The sequence below is a fragment of the Siniperca chuatsi genome, linkage group LG1, assembly GCF_020085105.1.
Source record: "Siniperca chuatsi isolate FFG_IHB_CAS linkage group LG1, ASM2008510v1, whole genome shotgun sequence".
Classification (NCBI taxonomy): domain Eukaryota; kingdom Metazoa; phylum Chordata; class Actinopteri; order Centrarchiformes; family Sinipercidae; genus Siniperca; species Siniperca chuatsi.
This window is the reverse complement of record NC_058042.1, coordinates 25,054,734-25,081,308: the sequence shown is the minus strand read 5'-3', so window position 1 is coordinate 25,081,308 and position 26,575 is coordinate 25,054,734. Positions and strand designations below refer to the sequence as shown.

The window sequence follows — 26,575 nt, the reverse complement described above, 5'->3', positions numbered from 1 at the left end:
CCACATCTGTTTTCTACGTAGTGGCATCACAAAGTGATCTTCCTGGTAGGCAGATGATTTGGCATCAGTGTGCTCAGGTTTTCATAACCTTTGGATGCCTCCCATCCTTGTCCTACAGAGAACCGAGGACAAAGCTCTGCCCTATTAGAGATGAATAATGAGCCTGTTGGCAAAAGAGACGTTGCTAATGTTTTGTCCAAATATCTCAAATCTGTCCCCAATGATAATGTATTCTGCACCAGTGCCAAACAGCTCTATATTTGAAGGAGGTGATTTCATCACAGATATGACTTATACAATCTTTGGAGACTGGAAAAGGGGAAAAAAATCTCCCTCACATTGTAATGTCTGGTTGGTGTATAGACATCACAATAAGGGCTTAGTTTGTTTTCCTGTAATTGATGCCTTGCCTGTGTGGCAGCATAGCTTTGTTTGTTTATGCTAATGGCTGTGATGACCTGTTGGTCCCCAATCTGGCAGGAAAATGGCAGCCAATGCTTTGGGGAGACATTGATCTCTCTTCAGTGCCTATTTCTCCACAGGTACTTAGGATTATCTGAGCCAGAGCAAGGCAAAAGGAAAACGTTACAACATCAGAAAAAAAGTCACCAAATTACTTCCAGTATATGCATGTATATGTTGCTTCAGGCTAAGTGATGCTTGCATGGCTTCTACCAAGCTGCCTGGTGTGAAAGTGCTCACTCGGCTTCCCTTATATCGGGCTCTTGAGGCTTGATGCTGCCTAAGCAGCACAGCTGTAATTCCCCTAAGCAGTGCACTATGCAATAACTGTTATACATGAACACACAAACAAAGAGGTGGGCTGTTATGGATGTGCTTCTCCAGAGCACCTAATAATCTACAGTGTTGCAGTGGCCAGTTGTGGAAGACTGGGCACATCCCAAGCCGTGATGGAAGCAGAGAATGACAGAAATACAGCGTGCTTGGAAAACTGCTTAGGTAATTCTCAACAGAATTAGTATGTAATTCATTGACTAGTAACCAAGCTTATTTTGAGCCACATTTTCAACAATTATTGCTCTTGTCAATTTTCCAAAATTGTAAAATCTGTACTACCATGTGCATTGCAAGGAGATTTAAATTATCTGGTTACAGTAACATGATTTTTTCATTTATACTTTATTAGTCTAGAATTATGTTGTTGCTGATTCCAATATATTGCTTTGACCAGTTGTAGATAATTTCATTTCTGCAGACTGAAATGGTCTTATCTACAATTTACTAAAATATTTTCATGATAAATTTGTTGGTTCCACTAAGAATAAAGTAGTCACATAAGAAGTAGTTTCAACAACAAAACGCCTGTGATTTCGAGGTAAAGACAAGATGGCTATATAAATGTTACTGCATATAAAGATTAGAACATTTCACAGTGTGTTCCCCTGCCCGCATCACTGTGAAAATTCATTTACGAAACTCCCTTACAAAACACAGAAGCATTAAATATATTAGTAAAATATCTTTCTACTGTATGTGAATGAATAAGAGTCTACGACCATCTCTGCCTACTGCGGAAGGTTAAGTCCACGTTGGGTGATCAGAGGCACAAAGGTTAGCTTCATAGGAGTAAGCAAGGATTTTCCTCTTTAAGACTATGACATTTTACTTTTTTCTTTTCAAACTGGAAAACACAACATTAGGAAAGTAAGGGTGAGGGGACCAGGGGAGCAGGCTCACAAAGCTGTTCCCCAGGGTAGATTATTGCTCTGTATTAAAAAAAAATAAATAAATCTTTGAACAGGAGCACTCTCTCTTTCTTCTCTTTCTCACTCACTCCTGGATGCACATTTTTTGAAATGTCAGTTCTTTATGGCTACAGTTCTAATTTTTGTTTCACTCAGTGTAAGTAAATAGGTCTGACTGTGAGTTTTTGTTCACCGATCCCAGGAGAGTGGCATGCATGCTCAGCAGAGAGACCCCTCACTGCAACCTCCCTCTAACATATTGATCAGGAATGGCTATAGGCGTTAGCCCTGTGAATGAAATGCTGCTTGATTGAGTTCAATTCCCCACTGGGCAACTGAATGGAGCGACAAAACCTTTTTAACACTTTTTTGTAGACTGCTATTTAGCTTGGATCGGATCCTAGGTCTAATGACATCACAACCAGGCACAGATGAAGAGAAAATACTGGAAATATCACTTTTGTGGATCGCACATTCTCAAATTATTTTATATGTATGTATGTATGTATGTGTGTGTGTATATATATATATATATATATATGTGTGTGTGTCTGTTTTTCTGGATGCCACTCTTATGTTTCAGCCTCTGCAGCAGACCAAGATGAGATCACATTGAAGTGATTTATCAAATCAAGGGCAGGTAAATAGTGTTGTTTTCTTGCTCTTCGCTCAAAGTTGTTTGTTGACATCAAAGAGAGGAAGAGGCTTGACATGTGCATCTAGATACATTACCCCGCTGAAAACAACAATCCCCTTGACATTTGAAATAACTGGAACATGAAAAAAGACAATGTTTATACAGATTCAGTGTACAGAATGTGCAGCATTTTGTATCCACATGATAGGAACAAGCATTTTTTTCTTTTTTTTTGTGACTTATACTATTGTATAAGGAAAGGAAAGGACCTCCTCATACTTCACTTCCAATTTTGACCCCTTAAAATGTTCTAGAATAAAAATGATTGCTTTTATAATCTCTCAGTGTTTCAAATGATTACACATAGGGAATCCATTCAGTTTATCTTTTTAGCATTAGAACAGGCACTAACCTTTTGGTCCACCAGTAACTTTCATCTTAATGATCTGCTTTGCTTCATTTCATCGTGTTTTCCCTGAGCCTCAGAATAACTTTAGGTAGTCGAGTGATTTCCCATATATCATTTATTTATTTAGTAATTAATTTATTTGTGTATTAATCTATGAGCTATGTATTTAATATTAAATAATGCAAAGTCCTCCTCATGAGAATTATGATAAACTTAGGGCTTTCTCAGTGGTCCTTTGTTTTCTGTTTGGTTGGAATATAGGGCAGTACAGTTTGGGTGCTCTTGTCAGAGACAGTTTGTGTGCTGCTATTTCTTAACAGTTTTTTGCGGCAGCCGGGGTTTAAGAGACCTTTCCTGGGTAGTGTGTGAGCTCCCGTCGTCCCCTTCACTGGCGAGGAAACATAAGAAGGATCCAGACAGTTGTAGAGGAGTGAGTGCTCAGAGGAAGAACGTTTGGGGGTCACTGAGCTTGACAGGTGACTGGGTTCACTATCGCTATCTGGTGTAGCACAGCCACTCTTGTCCTCCTGTAGTTCCTCTTGCTCCTCCTCCTCCTCGTCATCATCACAGCACAATGCGTGGTACAGAATTTTGTCACTGAAGCGGACTCTTTCTCTTGTGCCAGAGGTACGGGAAGTCTTGTGGCTGTGCGTGGAGCTGCTGGCCTCCTCGCTGGATGAATCCGGAGTAATAATGCGGGGCCCATTGGGGATGGGCAGCCCGCCGTTCATCTGGGAGTAGACCGAGGCAGTGGTGGGAGGTGGGGTGGGGGTCTGCGTCTGGGTGGGGATGGTCCCGCGGCCCAGCTCCGGTCGTGGATCTCCTGGTTGCTCACCAGGTCTGTGGGTGGCGGCACCAGCGGCCTCCAGGTAGCTGCAGAACTCCCAGCTATCAGAAAGCACATCTGCATTGAGGAAGTCCAGCCTGAAGGCCTCTCCCAAACCTCTCTCACTGCTGGACGTGCTGCTGGCTGTGGCAACCGTCCAGTCATCTGGCTCCAGGTCAAAGTCAAAGTCTGACGTTAATTTATCGATCTGACCCACCACCTGCAATACAAAGGGAGAGCATGAGAGGGAGAGCTGATGAGATACTGTATAGAAGCAAATTTTGGGCCAAAAGTGAAATAGAGACATCATTCAGATCCATATATTTTTATATATATTTATTTTTAGCCACGTTAGCAGCATGGCTCTATGGCTGGCAATGTCGGTCTGTTGGTCAGGTGGTCCACCACTTTGGTCCAGACTATATTAAGACTATACTAAATATCTAAACAACTATTGGATGGATTGCCATGCAATTTTGTACAGATTCATGTTTCACAGAGGTTGACTCCTACTGAGCTGACTTTTCCTCTAGCGCCACCATGAGGTTGACATTTGTGATTTGAGTGAAACTACTGGATGGATTGACATGAAATCTGGTACAGCTAATCATGTCCCCCTCAGGATGAATTGTGTCAAAGTACTTTGGTTTATGACAAACTACCTGCAAAACTAATGACATTCCCATGAGCCTCAGCTGTACTTTGTGTTTAGTGCTAATTAGCAAATGTTATGTACGCTAACACACTAAACTAAGATGGTGAACATGGTAAATAGTACCTATAAAACATCAGCATGTTAGCATTGTCATTGTGAGCATGTTAGCATGCCGATTTTAGCATTTAGCTTAAAACACTTCTTTGCGTAAGTACAGCCCCACAGAGCTGCTAGCATGGCTGTAGACTCTTTAGTCTTGTTTCCACCTAAGTGTCTAATAAAGTAAATTTAGTGTCCACATTTGACAATAACAGTAAAGCTGCTATCAATTGTAAAAAGGCATTTTTATTTTTATCCAGGTACAATTCATGTGGCAGGTAAAGACTAAACAACTCTATCTGAGACCTTCTGAAGTGGTTTAGGATGCATCATAACAACACAGCACATAGCACATGCACTTCTGGTGTGATTTTTACATGATAACATCATTAGCAGCACAGCAAAACAAAGTGCTCTTTGCTCCACCACTGCATTACTTAAAGGTTCCCTGAGTTAAAACTTTGCACGAGGTCTTAACAATGGTGTCACACTATTCCACTGATCAACAGATGGCGGTAACATGCTAAGATATGCGGCAGTGCGCCTGAAAAGGCAGGGAAGAAGAAGACTGCAAGTAGGTAAACATGGACGCAAACAATGCAGGACTGCAGTACTTAAAAAATCAGCTTTGAAAATGTTTTATGAGGAAGGAAATGCACTCGACACGTTTGTTAGACCTCAAGGATACACACAATGCCTTTTGGTGAGTAACTGAATGTAAAAATAACTTGTTTAAAAGAAAACTCCACAGGGCCCCTTTAATGTACACAGGGGGCTCATTATTACTCATATTTCGGTACTTTTAGAAGCATTACAAATGCAAAATACATACTGATCTTTCTTTTCACACAAAGTACATAAATAGACTCACTCTAATGACAAAAGTTAAAGTGTGGAAGAAACTTAACCAAAAGTACCAATTGTGATGCTCACTTTAATATAAATCTCTGTGACAGTTTACCCAATACTACATTACATGACATTTCCAGATGCTTTACATCCCACTGATTTACCCCCCGGGTAAATCAGACGGGTTTAACAAAAGCTAAGATTTTTTCACAGCTGCTAATAGATCGGTGTTTGCCTTTACAGCTTGCCATTACACTACTTTTCATCCATAAATCCATAATTGTTTGTTCATGGTTTTTATAATTGTTTTTATTTCCCGCCAAAGCTTCCTGTGGAAAGGTGTTGTAAATTAGCTTTATGCTACATCAAGACAAAATGAAATATCCACTGGAATGAGGTTGTAGCATTGAAGACGTGTCACGACTCATCAAAGAGGCTTCTTCAGCTCTGAAAGAGAGAAGTTGAGAGAGAAGAACTGCCTCATAAGACGAGTAGTGAAAGCGGTACGTCCTCAGTCCAGTGACTGATTCATTTTGCCTTGATGTTGTAATGTAGCTACCAGGATGAACCTACACAGACATATAGCTTTTTGGCACAAACACTCAATCCAGTGCTTTTGATGCTTGTACATTGATGTATATTTTAATTCCAGTGCTATTGTAATGCCCATGTCAAACAAAATAACCCAAATTTTCACCTACTGCATGGGAATGTATCTCGTAAAAGCATTTCATTTATTGTTACCTCAAAATTAACCTCCATGCTTCTGTCATCAGCATCCACAGTGTTGAGTGTTTGATGAATAGAAAGCACTTCAGCTGAAATCACACTGGTTTGCTGACAACACCTAAAATCCAAGCCCCCTCTATACTTGACATTTTAGCACCTTCAATCAGCATGTTGTGCTCTCAACTACAATCTATTGTAAAATGAAAACACTCAGCATTCACGCAGCTTGTAAATGATATATTTCCCCAAACCATTCAGCAATTAAGCCCAGTGGTTTGAACTCCAAAAAATTTTTTATAACATGCGCATATAAGTTTGCAACATATTTGCAGCTGAATCGCAAAGAAAGTGTAGTTTTACCCTGAGATTTGTGGAATATGATCTTTTTTCTTCTACCTCTATAATTATTTGCAGTGTTTGCTTCTTTCTGGCTCTTATGACTACAAATGATCACGGTTGTAGCAACAACACAAAGTCTTATCTCTGCACGTAGAATTAAAATCCTTTTTCATTCTCAGTCCAACTGTAAAAGAGAAATTAAGAGTCTCAGACTAAATGCAATAGGGTATTGTTCTGCTGATGTGCTCACCAAAAGCTCAGGTGATCTCCACTGCAAACATGGCAACTGACATCCATGAGCTTGATGATCTTGTGCAAATATCTCAAGATGATGATTTGAATCTAACATACATTAAATTTGCTCACTAAATCCTTGAATTAAAAATAAGAACACTGACTTACATTATCAGCCACAAATTTAAGAGAAAGAGAGTTTGAGGGATGACTCGATGCTGCTATTCTCCTCACTACTGTATTCTATATAGCTCCTGAATCTTTTTCTCAGAGATATTTTATGCTGTTAAGTCACATCGCCTTCATTGGAATCTGGCTGTATATGGCTGCATGCATGGCATTGGCTCATCTGTCAATGAGCTTCTCCGCATAACTGCCAGTTATGGCATCGTAGGCCTTATGAGTACCTGGACCGTGCTTGTCTATTGGCAGACTGCCCGGAGGGAATTGGGCTGTATGAATCCCTTAATCCTTAAATTACTCAACCTGTTTGCTGTGTGAATTGCCAACTTTTTACTTGTGGAGTTGTTAATGTAAGACATTTCTCAGGCCCAGAGGACGCCGAATAGCTTTGTGTACTTGATTACACAAGTTGAGCGAGAGACTTAATTTAATCAATGAGTTAAGAAATTATCTGGCAAATATATTTCATAAGCTTGCCATGACACCAATACAGACTATTGGTTGGTTAGCAGTTATTGCTATGAGCAGAAAGTCATTTTAAATAAATCTTTCTAATTGCCCAACATCACCTGTGTGTTGCTGTTCCTCTGCAGTGGATGACGAGCCTGTTTATTTTCCGTTTTAAAATTAATTCCCGAGTGTTAACGGTAAGCTGTGCCAGCTTCCACCGCTGGTTAGCCTGACCCCTGCCTGCAGCATGTAGGCTAATTTAACTTGATACGTGTCTCAGCTTGAAGGGTTCTGCTGATTCTTTCTAGGTCACAATGCAGCACATGCTCTGTGTAGCAACAATGAACACTGCTTTTTCTTCCTGTCAGAGAATGTGTGATGATGGAGCCTACGGAGTGAATTGGAGGAACCGACTGCTTTAGCACAAAGGATGAATGAACACATCAGCATCCAGTCATTAACAATGTTACCAATGTGTTTAAAATAGGAAACACATTATGAAAATATACAAGAGTCAAAGATAGAAGGCAAAAGTAGTTATGTGACTTTACAATGAAACATTTTACAGAGGAACACCATCAGATCTACACATCAGTGAAGAAAATACCAATACCATGTCTTTTTGAGATTATCCTATAGTAGCTCCTTAGTTCAACAATGAAACAGCAGATTTTAACCACAGAAACAGAGATTAACCAAACATTGTCTGAGTAAACAGAATTAATCCAGTGCTCATTCCCTATGTAATAAGCAGCTCATGTTTACTGTATCAGCATTTAATGGTCATGAGTCTGATCAACCAGATTATTTGAAAACACCTGTGTGGGTGGACTACACACAGTTGCATGTTTAAACTGACTGAAATCATCCTGAAAGTTGTTATGATAGCTTCTAACAATGCCTGAAATGTAGGCCTATTGCTTAAATACTAGTTATGGTAAATATTGTTAAGTATTTCTGACTTTTTTGTTTCCTTAAAGTCTGGATATGCAGCTTTAAGCTGTGATAAAGCTCTGGAGTTAGGCTGTGTATCACCCATGGACTTTATGGCCCTGCTACTCTACAAAGTTTATGATGCAGTGATGGCATATCCTTGTGACTGAAAAGACTCAATTTGCAACACAGTTAGGCAGTAATGTATAGTATAAGCGTGGATATAAGTGCTGGGGATTTGAGTTTATCTTTAGTCTTTAATTTTCTCTCAATGCCTCCTCTGACAACTTACTTTCTTTATTGTAAATGGTGTCTAGTGGAAGCCACTAAAACCGATGATGATGAATATAACAATATCTATAATTCTGTGTGTGAATGATTAGCACACAGATTATAGCAATAAACCCATTGGGGTTTTTTTAAGCAGGATTGCCCAGCCAACACTAATCACATCTGATCTTGTTTATACAGTCCATACAGAGCAATAAGTGGTATTGTAAATATTATTTATTCTTTTTCACTGCACACTATCAGCCGACAGCCACAAGTCAACTGTGGTCACAACACCTGATCAACACAGAGTTCAGTCATTTCAGAGCTCTCAGAGGTGATTTAAAAGAGAAGCTGCCTCGGCAGCATCAGGCGAGGGTTTATTACTGTACCTCAACACCTGTCTGAGATGATTGGGCTGGGTAATTGAGGGTCAGAGTGAAAGAGGGCACTTGGAGCTTTGTCTGTGACAGAAAGGTACAGTGATGGAAAAGACAGGCAAGGATAATCTAACACAGAGTGATGGTCAGTAATGTAAAAACTCTCCGAAGGGCCTCTTCTCTGGTGGAGTAGTGATTTGGGAAATAGATTCCGTACTGTCCACTGTCATTACAAGAGTCCTTCTCTCTGATATTCAACTCCACCTGGTATCATGATTTATTTATCGCGAGTGGGTAGCTGTTTCTTTTCCCCCAAGTGAGCGCCTGTCCTCTGTTAATGCTAATTGAAAATGTACTGGAACATTAGTAGTGGAATAACTTATTCCACTACTAATGTTTAATGTGTTGTTGAAAAATACAGGCTGAGGTCAAAATCAGTAAATGTGAAAATTTGGGTGTAAAATTGCCTCTGATGAGGAGGGGGATATTTACCACATGTTCTAATCACCCTGTTGATCTTTAAACAGATGTTTGATGGGAATAGCTTGTTTTGATGTGCATTGATAACTTTCTGTATGAAAAGATTTTTGTTAGCTGTCTAGTAAACAGATGGAGATTGCCATCCTTTGCAAGTCTTATATACGTAAATGATATAAAAGTGCATCTTTAACATGCTTCTAATGATCCGAATATCATGTTTTCCAAGTTTGTGCCGTCTTACATATTCTAGTATTTATCAGCAAATAAAAACAGCTTTGAAATATGGCATCTGTAGCAATGCAGTCTGTACATATGTAAAAAATACATCAGGTGTGAGTTACCAAAATAAATTAGACATAACACCCTCACTGGGTTCATTTGAAATGCGCGCTGTATGAGTGAATTTTCTGTGGATCGCTTCATTACGCTGTGTTCAAGTGGCCTCTCTCCATCTGTTTCTGTGCCACCCGTTCTTCCAGGAGTCATTTTCAGAGTAGACTGAGAGAAGTTTGCAGTGCTTGTTTGTTAATTATGCAGCATCTAGCGTCGAGCATGGCTTTGCTTTTTTCATGGGAAAATCTAAAATGTGTTCAGCGGAGCCATTCAAACAAATCTAAGTGTTATTTCTTTCTCAACATGTCACAATAGCTTTCCAGCTTGCCCCTGTGCAGCACTTCCAGCGCTGGAAGCGGTTTATGCCAGTTAGGAAGTCTCAGCAATTATCACTATTGCCTCGCACGCTGGCTTCGTAAGTAAAATGTTCGCAAATATTGTTTTAATGCAGTTTGCTCCTGCAGTTTTGCAGTTCCTCCTTACTCTGTACCCCATGCTTATTTCCCCTTAATTTAATTCTCCTCAAGACGTGAAGAGGGGAGCATCCAAGTCACACATTGTGGTGATATGGTTTATCTTATCCCCCAGAAGCTAATTTATCATCCCCGACTTACTCTGAAAGAACATATTTACTGGATTCCCTAGAAAAATTGTCCAGTGACTCATAAACATGTGTAATCTCTTCCTGACATTGTATTCACTATTGGATGAAACAGCATTTTTGGAGCATTTTGAATTTCTTGTTAAGTACTTAAAATTACCCAGCTGTATGTGAACAACATGCAGAACGTTGCAATGTCTGCACTGCACTGTGGGCTTGAAAGCTTGGGTCACATTACATGAAAGCTCAGTGGAGATTTGTGAAGCAGGAGGCAGGTGCTCTGACTGATGCGCATGCCTGCTTGTAATCTCAACAAGGTCAAGTATGAAGATTGAAACAGAGGAGAGTATGTAGACCAATTTCGTAAAAAAATATGTTTATGTTTAGAATATACTGGATGGATGGACAGCAGGATGGACAGCAGAGTAATTAATTATGCTCCAGGAGACAGAAAATTGACATTTTGATGCTTTCTTTCTGCCGTGAAACCACTGAAATCCATTGTAACACCTGTGATTTCAACCTGACTATAGCATTCGTTCTTTAAGACCAAAGACCAAAACTTACTTACAGCCACATTTCAAGCTTACAGATAGAGGGTGGGCCATGCTCACTCCATGTAAAACAAAGATAGATTTTGTGTTGACAATTTTAAGTGTCATTTTAATATGGCTGCACATTTTTACAGTTGAGCTTCCCAAATCGTATTTCCCAAATAGACACAAATTGTGTGAACTTATTCAGAGGAATGCACGCTGCACTTATTGTATCTTCATCCTCCCTTTAAAACATACCTATGTAAAAGATGGGGCCCCTTAACTGATGGTCTGCAAGGTGCGACTCAGACGACAGGTGTTTGCATGTTTCCTAATTTTAGTGCCCACTCTGCTACTGTATTATATTGCTCTCTTCATTAGTGCTACATGTGATGTCCTGTTACATACTGTGGGACTAACTTGTCAATATGTTTATGCAGCAGAGTCAGAAAGACTCATTCCTGTATGCTTATTGTACTACTCAGTTACATTGAGTGTGGTGGTGATTCTAATGCAGTTGACTCTGCAGAGGTCCAGTGGGTTTGTGGGCGGGAGACATTGCAGACAAGCCAGGGGGACCTGATTTAGGTCAGGCCATCTTGATTTGTGAGATGGGTTGCGTGGTGTTGGCACAGGGAAGAAGTGTCCTTTGAAGTGTTCGCTGGAAGCATTTGGTGTAATTATCCTGTCATGAGAAGGGCTATAAGCCTAAGACTTCATTAGGCACATGCCCCCTGCTTTTTTATCTTTTCTCAAAAAAACACTCATCTTTATGGAGGCCTTAAAGTGCTAAACAACGCTGTGATGAGTGTAGGGCCAATACCTCCTGACAACTCACTAATCAAAAGCGTCATTTCAAACTTCACTGCGTAATGGGCCTTATTTATCCCTTTGGGGCTTTAGAAGAGGTGGGCTTCTGCAGTCCTTGAGACCTGGGAAATCAACCACTTCCTTAGCCAAAGGTCATTAGACTGGGCCGACTCATCCACCTGCTGTATGGCAAATTTGGAAGGTTTATACTATTATGCTGGAGAGGTTATGGGTTGTACAATCAGTGAGGGAGGAAGATGGGAACTCTGTCTTCCACAAACAGGGAGGCAGTAGATGCAGCATGCGTTGGTGCTGGCAGAGCACACTGATCATTTATTGAGGTTCTCCTTCATTGCTTCTATCCGTGTTGAGAGGCCTAGCGCCGGTAATGACCAGAGAAAGATGGTAGTGCCACGCTACGGGGCTCCTCAGTCTGTCTGCTTCCCTGAGATAGCACTCGGATTAGGCCTGAGTACTGTCAGGTCACACTGGCCACATGCGAGGAAAAAAGGTGTGCATGTGAGTGCATCCAGGCCACACTGACCCATTTTAATGACTCAGTAGATTTTTCATGAACAACATGGTGTTTTTCTGTAGAAGGTCTGAAGTGATAGCAGTTTGTCAGAACACAGCAAATATGTGTGTGTTTATGTGTGTGTGTGTGTGTGTGGTGGGTTGGAGGGTAAACGTAGTTGACCCGTACTGGAAAAAAGGGGAGAATCTCTCTGGCAGAGGAGAATACAACTCTACAGGAACCAGCTCAGCCCAGTCCAGCAGTCAATCCTTCACCCTGACACTTCACCCTGCCAGTTTGTCTACAGGCCAAACCAGTAAGCAGATAAGCAGCAAATCTACTTGAGAAAAGAAAGGATACAGAGTACAGTTCCATAGCTACAAGGCTATCCCATTTTGTGCTGACTAATAATACTTTGTGTTGCGTGAGCAATGTATGAAGATTTTCACTGTAGTTAAAGTTGATTTGTTACAATAACAATGCCTCACATAATTCTTACTATAGAATTAAATAGACACTTAAAAACTGCTGTAAACATGTTAGTACATAAAAATATCACTGCATAATATAAATCATTTTTCTGGGCTGTCAAAGCCTGTTTGCATCAGATGCTGCATATAATCAAGCAAAATGTTAAGGTCTTATTACAGACTGAGTTATTATGTAGGACTAATCGCTTTAAGTGCTTCTTAGGGTTTGGGTTGTTTATTTGCCCTATGTTGTTGTGGAGAGGCACTGACCAATAAAAGCAGCAGTAGTAGTAATAGTAGTAGTAGTTCAAATAGTCAATCAATTTACAATTGACAAGATCTGTTTTTTTTCTCAATTGTTAATCACTTTTTGTCAAAGTGAACAGCTTTTACACATTTTGTTTAGAAAAGCCAACTTAAAGTCCACATTTTAGGCTTCATTGAGATGTTAAATGGCACAAATACTGGCAAAAATGTGGGTCTCAGGCACATGCAACCATAGACAGGCACAAACACAAAGATTTACATTTATGTCCTCATAATGTCATAATGTCACCTGTATTACAACTCCGTTTCCAAGTTTTTCAAAGACGGAACATAAGAAAGATGAAGGATGGATGCAGGGACAGAGGGACATGAGGGAGGGGAGACAGCCAGGCAGCCATGAGGCAGGGGAGACAGCCAGGCAGCAGGCGAAAGACTGATTGGCAGGAAAATAATCTTCATCCAAACTTATTTTCACATTTAACTTACGCAGCTTTTTAGGATCTCATTGTCAGCTTTGTTCCACTTTTGTATCTATGAGGAACATATTCATATCTTTAAAAAATATAGCCTACAATAAAACTTCTTTACAACATCAGTTGATTTGCACCTCACTCACATACAGACACGTTATAACTCATATGCAGTCACCCACAGCCATCAGTGCCTTTATCAGAAGTGAGGATGAAACTGCCCCCTGCCCTGCCACACACACACACACACACACACACACACACACACTCAGCAAAATATTTTGCAGTATCCACTCCCTTCAGCCAACGGTGGTTGTGTGAGAAATGATCCATGTCTGGAGTTACCATGCAAAAGCTATCACCTGCTCTCTTTTTGTAATTAAAAAATCCTTCTTTCCAAATTCCTGTTTATGGCTCCTATCACTGTCTGTCTTCCTGGGCTGGGGACAGATGATATCGCCTAATGACAGTTTCTATGCGGCAGTACTGGGTGTTATTTCACAATTCCAGGGGTGTAAATGGATTTGCACACCCCCAAAAATCTGAAATAACACACCAAGGTGCAAAAAAAAAAACCTACCCCGAAGGCTTACAGTTTTATCAGAGGAGAACACGTTTTTACTGTTTTCCCTACAAGATTCTGCATTTAGATCTATCAGCTCTGTTGGTGGTGAATATAAAAAAAGGAAGATGTGAATATACAGTCTGCTGGTGGAGGATCAGATATGTGGATGTGTAAAACTGCTCTGCCATGCAGCCTAGTGTTAATCACTCAGGTATCGTCCATGACAGGTGCCAGACTGTTTTCAGTTGTTGACATTACCGTCACTTATGTCAACAAGTCACAGTTGCTGCGAACACTTAGACACACTAGTTCTAGATAAGTAAACGAAGGGGGTGTTTTGTTGCTCTGTGTGTTCATAACATTACAGATGGTTTCTTTATTGACATAATTTGTGTCGAGTTCAGCGTCAGCTTCACACTGTCAACTGTGCATACTGTCACTGTTTGTCTTCAGCAAGCAGCAACCACCATTGCTATGTAGCGGAGAAGTGCCTTAAGCTGCCATACCTATAGTTGCAAGGTATTAGCTGCTAGAAAACTCTGACTATACTGAAGGAAATAGTAAAACCTTCAAGCCAGTTCAAAGTTAAATCAATTTAGGTTTTTAAAAGGCATCAGCAGAACTACGTTTTGTGCAACACAGTCCTACACAACAAAATAGGTCATACCTAAATAGTCTTCCTAAGCTTTTTTGTGGAGGTATAACAACTTCTGCCACTACTTCTGTCTTTGCTAGCCAGAGAGGACAGTCATTACTCACATAACCTCAAAAGGTCACTTGGAAAACATGGACAGATTTTTGTTTTAAGCGTTTGAACAACCAATGCTGTTGGTTTCCTGGTGAGGACAGCATCTGCATTATGTACCAAAATATATTACACATGTATATACACATGTTATAGTGTGCAGTGAATCAGTACATAAAATGTACTAATAAGACAGACTTTGAAGATAGCTGTTGGCAGTAGCACAAATACCATCATTTACACGCCATCACATGTTACCTAAACTATTCACCATATAGGCCACATCTGCAGCTCTGCTCCATATGCAATAATTTATTAGGTTATTATAAATTATGTGAGCATGTCCCTCCTTTCATTCAAACATCAGTCATGAATCTGCTGTGCCCGGCTGTAACTTTTCTACAACTGCCCTGGTTTACTGTGTAGCATCTGTACTTGTTCACACACAGAAATCATATACCCTGATGAAGTAAGACATATCCATCAACAACATGCCAAGAACAAAAAGTTTAAATCCTGCACTGAAATGTAAATTAACCTTGAAACAGCCCTTGTGAAAACAATAACTGTTCCTGCCTATACCAGGCAGAAAGCTAATCAATATGCTCTGGGCTCATGGGCTTGTTTTGTTATTGGTCTCTGTATCAGCATGCTTATAGTTGATGATGCTTATTAGCTGGCACCTAGGAATATATATGTGATGATTATATCAATAATCAATATTAATTACTAATCATCACACCCGCAACAAGTGATTAATTTTTGGCTGCTTGTGGATTTTCATGGTACCATACAACAATGTGCTGTTACATCTGTGAGTCACATCTACATTTACTTACAAATTTAAATCTAGCCAGTTAAAGTGAGTCACAATGAACAAGTGTCATAACACCACAACAAAATATCCCATAATATCCACTAGCTAACAATCTGTCCTAGAGAAATGATAGGTATTGTTTTTCTTTTTTCTGACACATTATAAATGACAGCAAAACATGTAACCGACATGATAACCAAGTAACCACCAACACTGGCTATATAGCATTTTTTAAAGAATATAACGGATGTTAGAGCACCTACACTATTAGGCATTGAACAAACATTGAGCTAAAATAGTTCAATCACAGGTCTAAAACAAAAAACGTTTCCACCATCGACTTTGCCCTGCCTTGCATTTCAATGGACTACAGCTGTTTTTTCAGCTTTTTAACACTTGTACCATTTTTCATTTGGTTAAAACTTGGGTTTAGTTTTTATTGCTGCTCATTGTTGTTGGGCCACGGCTTTGGATGAAATGTCTGAGCTGAGAGAGCAGCAGCTAACCCTACTATTAATACAGGGCATGCAATCAATATGCCACTGGCATTTCTAGGTTTCTTTGGCCTGCAGCGCTTATCTTAATGGGAGCGTGCTCCCATTTTCTTTTATTGTGTGAACCCATATATCATTACCCACCAAATATAGCCGGATCTACCATGCTGAAGTGAAAACATTGAGGCTTAGGGAAAAAAACATTTATGCAATTTATTTTTATTTTAACCTTCTCTTTAGCTGCTTATGGCGGCGGTGGTAGACCCCAGGAATTTATCTATAACTATTTCATTCCTGCTCCATCTTCTTTGTCTTTGCTTTGTACTTTCAGACAAAGCTTCTCCCAATGTTTACAGCAGCATTATTCCTCATGAACCATACCATGTCAGTAGAGGATGATGTACGGTAAGGGCTTGAGATAGAGGTAGATTCAGGCTTTCAGTCCCCATCCTTCCTGTTCACCTGGAATAATCTTGAAATGATACACGCTTAGTCACATGGTGCATTATCCTGCTGAAAGACTGTGACCATGAAGAGATGCATCTGGTCAGCAGCAAGGTTGCATAATACATTGTGGCATTCAAAAAATTCTCTAAGGCAAGTACTACAGTTTTTGTACCAAAAAAACCATTTCATGCAAGCACATCACCTCCATCTTTTACTGACACTGACCTGTTATCTCCATGTCACAACAAACTTGAGATTCTGTAATTCCCCTATTTAGTAATGTGGTGATCATTAGCCTAGAAAGGCCTAATCTTGCAGTTAGGTAACAGGAGTTTATTACTGCTGTCGCAGGCCTTCCACACTTCCAAGGCTTGATGGTCAATATTTATTCTTAGATGCCTCTTTTCACACTGTTGCTGCATTAAGCACTTACTTGTGGCCACTCTGTTAGCTTGAACAGGTCTCCTCTGACCTTTCATCAACAAAGCATTTTCGCCCTCAGGCCTGTGACTGTGACTCACTGTCTGGAGGAGTGAGCTGTTTAAAATAAGCAGTCTATTTTACCTTACCCTGGTAACCGATATGCTATGATAGGGTCCCACTTACAGTGATGCATTATCCCAAGGCATTATTGACTTTTTATGTTGCACTCAACTTTAAAACAATTCCAGAAATAAAAACATAAAATGGATATTGCCTCATAAAGACATACTTCATTCACTAAATATAAACTTCCATAGTAAATTTGTGATCTTTAAAAGAATTAAAAAAGTTATTAATCCTTTTATCTTAGACATATATTTAATCCTGAGCCTGTTTCTCTTGAGCTACATATGGGAGGACAACAAGAGGACCCTAAGTAGTGAAGACTTCAAGAGATAAAAACCTGTAGCTGCTCTATTAAAAATAATTGGAGATTGAATTTGTGTACTCGTAAAATGTTTGTTTGAGCTTTTACACCCAAATGAGCTTTATCTGGTGTGGTGCTAGCAGTTACGAACCAGAAAATGTGCCCATATCTCCGTGAAATCACCCTGGCTTCTGTTACTGTGTTCACAATGTCGTACTCGCACTCACTCAGTGGAGCAGATCAAGGATTTCTCTCTTGATGACATAAAGAGAGTCTTGACTTCTTCTATTTTTTATTATAATAGAATTGTTCATGTGCACATTATTGCTGTCCCCGAATCACAGTGTTCAGAGTCGACTCAGAGTCGCCACTTTAATCCGACACATCGACTCTACTCCCCTGCCAAGTTAGTGTAAGTTCAGCTGCAGAACAGCCAACTCACACTAAACTTCTATATAAGCTTACATGAGTCTCATGTTTTACCTGCAAGACCCACGTTTTATTGCATTTGACATCATCTGTGTTGTGAAAACACTAGTTCCACACAGAGTTCAGTTATAAAATCCTAGCGCACCATGGAGCATCTCTCCTGCCGGGCTGCTGACAGCGCTGTCAACCGAACACTCAGTCACACTGGACGGCAGTAGAGGAAGTTGTACCAGTGTATAGCTCAAAAGTAGTTTAGTGGACTTCATTGACAGTCAGAACCGGAACTGAGAGTATCGGAGCAGCCAACAGACACAAGTCGCACTGCCCTTTGTTTCCGTTACCCTTCCCTACTTCCATCACAGTTTTGTGGTGAGGTCATTTTGAGACTCGATTTGTAAAGTTTACCATGCTGTTGCTCCTGCATTTCTCAGTGTACAATGATGCAGCTTAAAAAAAGTGCAGTAATTTGACTGACAAAATGCGAGTCGTCATCAAACTCATCCACTTTTAGGTGGAAAGATTAAAGGTTATAGAATCAAAGGGAAGATTATTTCTTTGGTGCGGGCATTTGGTAACAGACAATTCCATTTATCAGTAATTTGGATATGAAATCATACAACCTAAATTGTTAGACAAAATAGGTGTAATAAACAGTTGTGTCATCACATTTCAATAAGATTAGATTTTAAAGACAATACTAATACTTTAGGATACCTTTAGGTAGTTTTGTTAAATGTTGTGTTGTGCAGGTTGCTGAGAACATAATTTTGCTTAATGATTAGCTCTTTATATACTACAAACACCCGATCTTCAGTGAGACCCCTCACGAAGGGTCATGACAGCTACCCATACGGATATGGGAAGTGACAACAAAGATCTTGACTGATGGCGCTCTCCCCTCTATCCCCACCACCGTGTTGAAGTAGGCCACAGATATTGGCATGACTCACTCTCCTACTTCTTTTTATCATTGCTTTCAGGGTTCTACCATTTCGATCTGTGACAATCTGTAGGGCGGTGGCCTCAGAGTGACAAAACCTGTCACAGTGCGTCACTTTCACTCTCTTGCTGGCAAGCGGCAGGACATCTTTGAGTCTGCAGCACCTTTATCAGATATGGCAGTTCCTAAAGCTCTGCCTATAACAGCAGGCAAGTTGGAGGAGAGGAGCCGGCGACTTTACAGAGACCTATTTGCAAACAAAATCACTGGGAGACATTCCCCACAAGGCACCATCTGGCTGCCACACATACCTGCCTCCATCACTACCTCACCATCGCTGGCTTCTCTATTTATAGACGCTCTCCTGTCCACCCACCCACACATTGCATCTTGTAAAACAGCAACCAAAATGTAGCAAACTGAAGAATCTCCTTCAGGCAATCAATCATCAGGGTGACAGATGTCAACACATCTCCCCGTAATGTGTGGATAACGTCTTCTTAACAGTTTGCCGTCACTTACAATAGAAATGAACAATCAGCCAGCTCCTTGCCAGACCTTGCGGAGATATTGAGGTTGGCAATGACCTTCTTTGTCATTATCTGAACTCTTCGCCTATTTTTAGCTTGGCTGTGTATGAGTAAGTAGTGAGATGAGCTATAAAATAGAATGAAGCACCTGAGTGTGAGGCAGAAACTTACTGCAGTGACTGGCGGGGGCAGATGGTGAGTGTATTGGGCGTGATCTAATCTTTGTGTATTCCAGGTTGATATGAGCAGAATTTGTGATGATGTGGGATGTCAGCCATCAACCACCAGTGAGCTATCAGAGTTATCAATAAAGCATTTAGTGTCTTATCTCTGAGCGGAATAAGCTGAAATCTGATCATTTTATGTTATTGAACAAGCATTCCCCAGCGCTGGAATGATATTGAGAGCCCTAACACACAACGTGCACTTGCAAGCTAGTCAAGCATTTGTTGCATTTTCATAAGATCCACAGTGACTATATTTTGAATGCTATAAGAACCCTTACAGCAATACAATGTACTTTTTTGATTGAAATGCTAAAATGTCACATATAATTAAACTTAAGCAAGCAAGGACTACAAAATACTGCCTCACCAATAGATGTTCTCTTTGCATCCAAACACAAATTCTCCGTTATTTATTTGTGCATTTAACACATCCTCGTTCCATTTATGTTCAATCCAAGGCAGACGCGTCATGCCCATTCAAGCATTTCAAGATATGATTTTGATATTTTTATTTTATTTTGTAACGATTATTTTTTATAATATGTAGTTATGATCATTTTATATTATGAGTCAAACGTATTATTCTAATTATGTCATAGATCGTACCTCAAAAAGTCACACACCTCCTTTCTCTATGGTATTGTTTTTTTCCAAAAGTTGCAGGATGAAATCGGATCGCAACAGCAGATATGCACGCAGACAGCGCTCTGTTGTGCACCAATGCAGGAGGAGGCTACAGCTTAATGGTGTGTTGGTGAAGTGGTTAGTAGAGCATCAATCCCTTTTTCAAACATGTGAAAATGAAATGCAAGAAATTCATTGCAATGCATGAACATCCTTGGCTATTATTGCTTCCCACCTCTCTCTCTCTCTGTAGTTATATCAGTGTGTGTGTAGGTGCGGTTACAGGTTATATGTACTCAGGCTAGTGTTGATGATGGATCTTTCGAGGATGCTGAGCAGTTTGGAAAATAGGTTACTACTGCTCAGTCTTAACTTTTAATGGAAATGGAGCATCTTTACTCATGCTGCTTCCTATGTATGCATTGTGTTAGAAAATGCAGCTATCACCATGTTGGCATGTTTCTTTCATCTGTGGCTTTATTATCTATGTTCTCTAAAATAATTTGCATTGTGGATATAGTCTTTTTATGTGAATTTATGCCCCTGAAGCAGACAAGATTTAGCTGTTTTTCAAGAAAAGTGGCAGCAGTGTAGAAGCTAGTGTAGAAGTGAGGGAATACTGTAAGTGTCAATTTCAATAACCATACCAGCACAAATAATTGACATGAAAGTCAAAGTATTTACCCTAATATAAAGTGGAAGATTACTGAGCTACAAAAGCTGATTTAGCCCCCCAAAGTGTTTGAATACATAGGTGTTGTCAAATTGCAGAAAATTGCAAGAAAGGCAATGACCCCCATGCCCCCGCTCTAATTGTGCCCCCCCAGAATTTTGGCTTGCACGTCGCCCCTGATCCAGGATTTTATCCTCTCAGAGCAGGACTGAACTTTAACATAATTCCCAGCCCAAACGCCAGATTAAAATGTAACAATTGCACGTTTCTGCAAACCACAGATATGTGCAATATGTAAGTTTCAAATGCTGTGGTTAAAGTCTGGTTTGGTTTAGGCACAAAAACCACTTGGTTAGGATTAGGAAAAGGTACAATTGCTACATTTTTTTCAGGTCACTGGGCGGTAATTCCAATGTAAAATACAGCCTTTGAATGTGAAATTAGTCATCAAAATCCAGATGTGCTGGCACGGTTCCCCATTAAGAAGCTGCTTTCTCTTTCTCTCTCTCTTTTTGGATGGATTTCATCAGCTATCTCATAGCAAGAACAATTAGTCAAAGTGCATGGATCAGCTCCTTTAATTACATATTGAAATATTACTCATAAGCTCAAAAACATATTGATTACTTGCCTGCAGAGAATACATATATGTTCCCCTCAGAGCAATTCCACAACATATTTTCCTCCCAACAATTCTCTTGATTTGCGTTCTGATGTGTGTGTGTGTGTGTGTGTGTGTGTGTGTGTGTGTGTGTGTGTGTGTGTGTATGTGTGTGTCTCTTGATAATTATAGGTTGCAGAGTTGGCAGGGAAACATGGTGGTGTGTGGAGAAGCGCTACCTCACTCACACAAGCCCTTCCGGCAAGAGGAGCCTGGTAAACAAATCTCACCAATGTGAGAGAAAATATTCTGTTTAACTAGGGCAGTATTTTAGTGCACTATTAATATTGCTACACCACTTTCTGGACAAATTTTTGGTAGTTCTTGTCCCCAATGTAGGGGAAGGGGTTGTGGTTGTCCAGACAAAGGCACACCACCAGATAACGGTGTCCTTCTTCAATATGCATAATCACAAAAAATATAATATCTAACTCAGTTAATTTGCATTTAACTAAAGCCAGTTGTCAAATGTCTGCCCAGTGACAGAAAAATAAGTGCAATTCCAGAATGGATGAATCTAGATTGTCAAGCTCACATATAGTAGATCTAAATAGGAAGTCCATGGTGGCCGACCAGAAATATAGTCCAATGTAACATGCATCATCCTTCAGATTTCCTCTTGTCTGCTACATTGTGCTCTGCTGCCTTGTTAGAAAAATTATTCCATGTAAAGCATATTCATCTTTTCAATAAAGTTGGCATTGGTAGGGAAGAGAAATTGTGAAGTCAGGCGCAGCATGTAATTAGCAGGTAGAGGTATAGTACGGACGCTTCATCGAGCCATCTGTGGCCAACATTTGTGAGGATCTCTGCGACTGAACCTCCCTTGCTTCTTTGTCTTAACCTGTGTTTCTCCGTGACCCTCTCCCCTATATGCTCAGCCTGCCAGCACATCGCCTCCTCAAAACCTACTGTAGTGCCTGTTTGCAAGTCTGCATGATGCAATAACAAGTGTTTGCCAGGGCACCTTCTGATGCAAGCTCCTCGCTTTTCACACACCATTCTACAAGGTTCCTGGAAACATTTGAAAAGGGGCTGCATTAATAATCCATGGATTCTGTGTCCATGCGTAAATGCAGCGCCAACCTACAAGTGCAGGTCCTTAGTTGGCCACTGTTTTGACACCTTTCAGGGTTTCTCCCTCTCTCTCTGGCAGCCGTGCTTTGATTGATGACAACAAAAGGAGTGGGGAAATCTGAGGGCTGGATGGAGAGATAACTGACTGGCTCAGAATGACTCAGTCTGTAGCAGAGGGTTAGTCTGCTGCAGCCTGGAGGAAGAGAGCGAGACAGGAGTGCAAGAGCGAGATGGAGCGGGAAAGGGAGAAGGTATCACGGGGTAAATGAGGCCTTGCAGTTTGGTAGAGCACATAGCTTCATCATCCTTGGCTCATGTTTGGGAGGCAAACATGACTGGGCTAATGTTGCTTTATTTGAGAAGAGAAACATCACCGACAGTCAAAGTGATGTGACCAAACACACAGCGGGGGCCTCGCCAACAGCATTCTACCTAATCAATCTACTGCGAGAGGACAGAAAACAAACAACATGCACTCATGCAAGAACACACACCCACAATAGGCACCCACAAAACTACAGTATATGCGCACACACTCCTGTACACACAGCCAATCTCATATCTTCTGGCAGATACTCATACACCCACGCAAACGCATGCATCAATCACTAGCTCTTTTTTTCCCTCTCAAATAAAAACACACTGTCGTATGCGCGCAACAGATACATTTACAGCAAACACCAAGTCAGTCTGACTGCCAGGCTGGCTCATGCCACTTTGATCCTGATGGGAAACAGTGATTATTCTGATGGCAGCTCGTACGTCTAACCTCAGGGTTATAGAGTTTTATTTATAGGCCAACAATAACCCTTACAAACGTGTACTGCAGCCATGAGTGCATCTCTGACATCATCAGGCAAATTCCCTCTCGTGTGACCTTGGCTTTTATGCGGTGAATCTACACAGATGCAGAGAATGTGCAACGTGATCAGGTCAGTCACGGCAGAGGCAAATGCCCCCCCTCCACACCTCCTTTGTAGCCATCATTTATGCTTCATGTTTTTTTTGTCACAAGGTGATGGCTGCCAGTGATGTCAGAGTGGCAGCGGGTGCAGTGTGGACACTGGCGTTGGGGGCTTTGGCGTGCTCTCCCTCTTTAAATAGCCCCAGATCTAATCTGCAGACAGCAGCAGAGTTCTGACAGATCCTGCCTCGGTGCCTCCTCCCACTAGGTGACACATTCTTTATTTATTTTTCCTCTCCTCCGCTCTGGTATTCACTCCATGGAGCACTGGCCCCTCAAGCTATTGTCAGTTCCGTTCTCCTTCCATGTCTGAAAAACCAAATGGATTTACAGGGTGTACTGTCAACCCCTCCCTTTTTCTGGGCTTACGAATGTGGCACAGTTTTCTATTTCCACTCTTTTATTTCTACACTGTCCAATCCTTTATGATGAGTTGGTCATTCTTGTTATCATGGGGCGCTGCTGTTGTGGCACTGGCTTTACTTTCACATGTGACATCATGATATGTCTTGACCTGTGCACAGTCAATATAGTGCAAGTTTATGAGGCGATCACGACAGTCATGATAGTTTCAAAGACGCACAACAAATCTGAGTAGTTTGAACATTTTAACCCTGTTGCTTTCCCAGTAAGCCTGAGAGCAAGATGGAGAACATACTGTAGTATGAGACTGTCCTCCCATTCAGCAAATGTCCCAAAACAACATATGTTTAGGTGCAAGTGAAAAGCCCTTAAGCGGCCGTTCTAATTATGACCCTTGTCCGAATGGCTCAACAAAACGTTAGACTTTAACACGAGAGAGCGCTGTTCGTTTCCCATTTCCTGCGGCCAGTCAACACGGCTTTCTTTTAACTTGATCATTCTGTAACCTCAACCATGTGGTTATTATTGTAACTGTAATGACAAGGGACTCCTAACCTTAATGAAGTAGTTGTTTTAACCAAAACCAAGATGTTTTTATAACCTTAACAAAGTACTTTTACAGTGGACTTTCCCTAACCAAGTTGTGTTTGTGCTTAAACCTAACCAAACCTTGCTACAGCGTTGCCAGATCATAAAACAGTTTTGGAAGACACTGACAAACAGTCATCCTGTCGTAAGGGGCTTCAGATCAGAAGACGCTTATGTGTGTTGTTCTGGAGGTTGGTGATTTTGTTGTTCAAATTCAGGGCCTTTCTAGGTTGACACCAACCTAGAGTCTCCGCTCCCTCAGGGTCCAAATACTAAAAACTGCAGTGAACATGTGTTCCTTAACACAGCTTGCCTGATATCACCAGTGCAAATTATTAAACATGTCTAATTTGAGGTGGTAAAATGGACATTTTCAATTGTCAGTTTTCAATTGAAAGCTTGCTGATTCAGTTTTTTTAACAATCTAGAAGAGGAAAACAATGACAAATTACACCTCATATGCCTTTTCTTATCTAATACCTTTGAGAATCCTACTGAATCTGCAGCTCCTCAAAGGCAGCTCTACCCCTGACCAACAATAGAACATTATACTTTTACAGAACAGCTCCAATGTGAAGATCATGCATGCTTACAAAACCATCTCATCCCTTTAATTAAGGTTAGAAGCTGTTATCATGTCAGAGCAATGAATTATTTGCCTCACATATTCAAACTTATGAACTGTGTTAAGACATTGTTCATCATCAGCTTTAGTAATAGCGCTCTAGAAATGCACTGAATCACCATTGGCTCCATCACACTCTTTTAATCGAGACAAAAGTTCTATCTATATGACAATAAATGAGCGCAACTAAAATATAAACGGAATTCATGGAAAGAGGGTGATAATAATAACTCTGATAATAATAATTCACAAAGAGGACAGAGAGTGTTTCAAAGGATTTGCTCAAGCGTTCAGCACCATAGCTAAATGTTGAATCCAGTGTGGAAGTGCTTTATGATGCAGTTCTTTTATTCTGTAGAGGCTTGCTCCAAAACAAATTAGATGGTATCGAAGTCAATAAGAAAACCTCAACCCACCTCAGGTGCACTCAGGCTCTGTGCCGTGGACCAAATTTAGATTTTTCTTGGCCCTGACAACAGTGGCGATCATGATAAACCACACTCCAGGCTTCATAACATACTTTTTGACACGTATGAGTAACATCACAGATTTTCTGAGTATTTTCTAAGAGTTTTCACTATCCATTAGAAAAGGTAGACTTCCATTAATAATTCCTGACAAGTTTCACCTCATGACTTGGGTGTTCAGGCAGAAGTAACCACTGCACCAACAAAGACTTTAAAGCCATGGGATAATCCTAAAGCAGTAGTCTCATCATATGTTGGCTTGCATAGCCATTTTAATGTAAAGGCTGTGCATACCATCTCTCTCCACACCATGCTGACAAGCCTGAAAATTAGCTAATATGTAATGCCGCGCCATATCTGTGCACTGCATTTTGTATTCGGAGGCAGCAGCTGTGTGGACTTTGCTGGGGATGAAAAAGAAGAAAACAAGGAATATAGTTTTCCTTTATGCAACTGTGTGATGACATGGTGAAATCCATTGCTATGAGTGATTCTCTCGACCCTCCTCACTCCATGCACAATTAATTTGATACAAGCTAGAAGCATAAATCCTAGATGATTATGCTGTGTTCAGGACAACAGCAATGAATATTTTCATCTTCTCAGGACTCAAGAACAGCAGGAGACAGGGAAATTAGTTTTGTTGTATTATGTTGATGCTGGCGCATTCTGCAGCATCAACAGGATTCAGCAGTTGGGGTGTGTGTGTGTGTGGATGGGTGGGTGTGTTTGTGGGGGTCAAGGTTATTAAAGCAAAAAAAAAACAGACACAACTAAACATAATTTTATGTTTTTATGGGTTTTTTTTCCTCACCAAAAATGATTACATTTTAACGATGGCAGGTGTTCAGTCTATGGATTGTTGTCATACTGTGTCTCATGAGCAGTGATCCTGTGAGGCGAGACTCTTTGGTAATGATCAAAATGTAAATGTAATTGTCGCAACTCGCCCCCCCCCAACACAAGCACAATTAAAAGCGCAGTCGTTCAAGCTGGAAAGTGGCCAGCTGTTCTGGGTTAATAGATGGGCTTGGCCAGACGTCTGCGAGGTGACCGCTAGCTGGCAGCCTGCTGGATAAGGTTGCAGATTGTAAGTGGACATGTACTTTGCTTGCCTCTGTGTGCAGTTGTCACTGGAGATGATGAAGCACCCTGAATCTCCCTCCTTCTCTGTCTTTAGCTCCCTCTTCTCGCCCTTATTCTAACCTTCCTAACCCTTCTTTTTCTCTCCAAGGCCGAAGCAAATGTTGTGCTGACACGTGGGTACCAACTCCCTGGCCCCCTGACTTTAGACCCCAGAGTGGAGTGT

At 40.7% G+C, this 26,575-nt stretch overlaps 1 protein-coding gene across 5 annotated transcripts in view; it reads right to left on the bottom strand.

The window, feature by feature from the left end:
* Window positions 1-2,473: 2,473 nt before the first annotated feature.
* insyn1 (inhibitory synaptic factor 1) overlaps window positions 2,474-26,575 on the bottom strand; it is a 47,513-nt gene continuing 23,411 nt past the window's right edge. For all 5 annotated transcript variants that reach the window (XM_044194583.1, XM_044194555.1, XM_044194564.1 and 2 more), the window contains one exon: window positions 2,474-3,798. In XM_044194583.1, coding sequence (XP_044050518.1) covers window positions 2,977-3,798 — 822 coding nt within the window. In that variant the 3' untranslated portion in view covers window positions 2,474-2,976. The remainder of the gene's footprint in view (window positions 3,799-26,575) is intronic.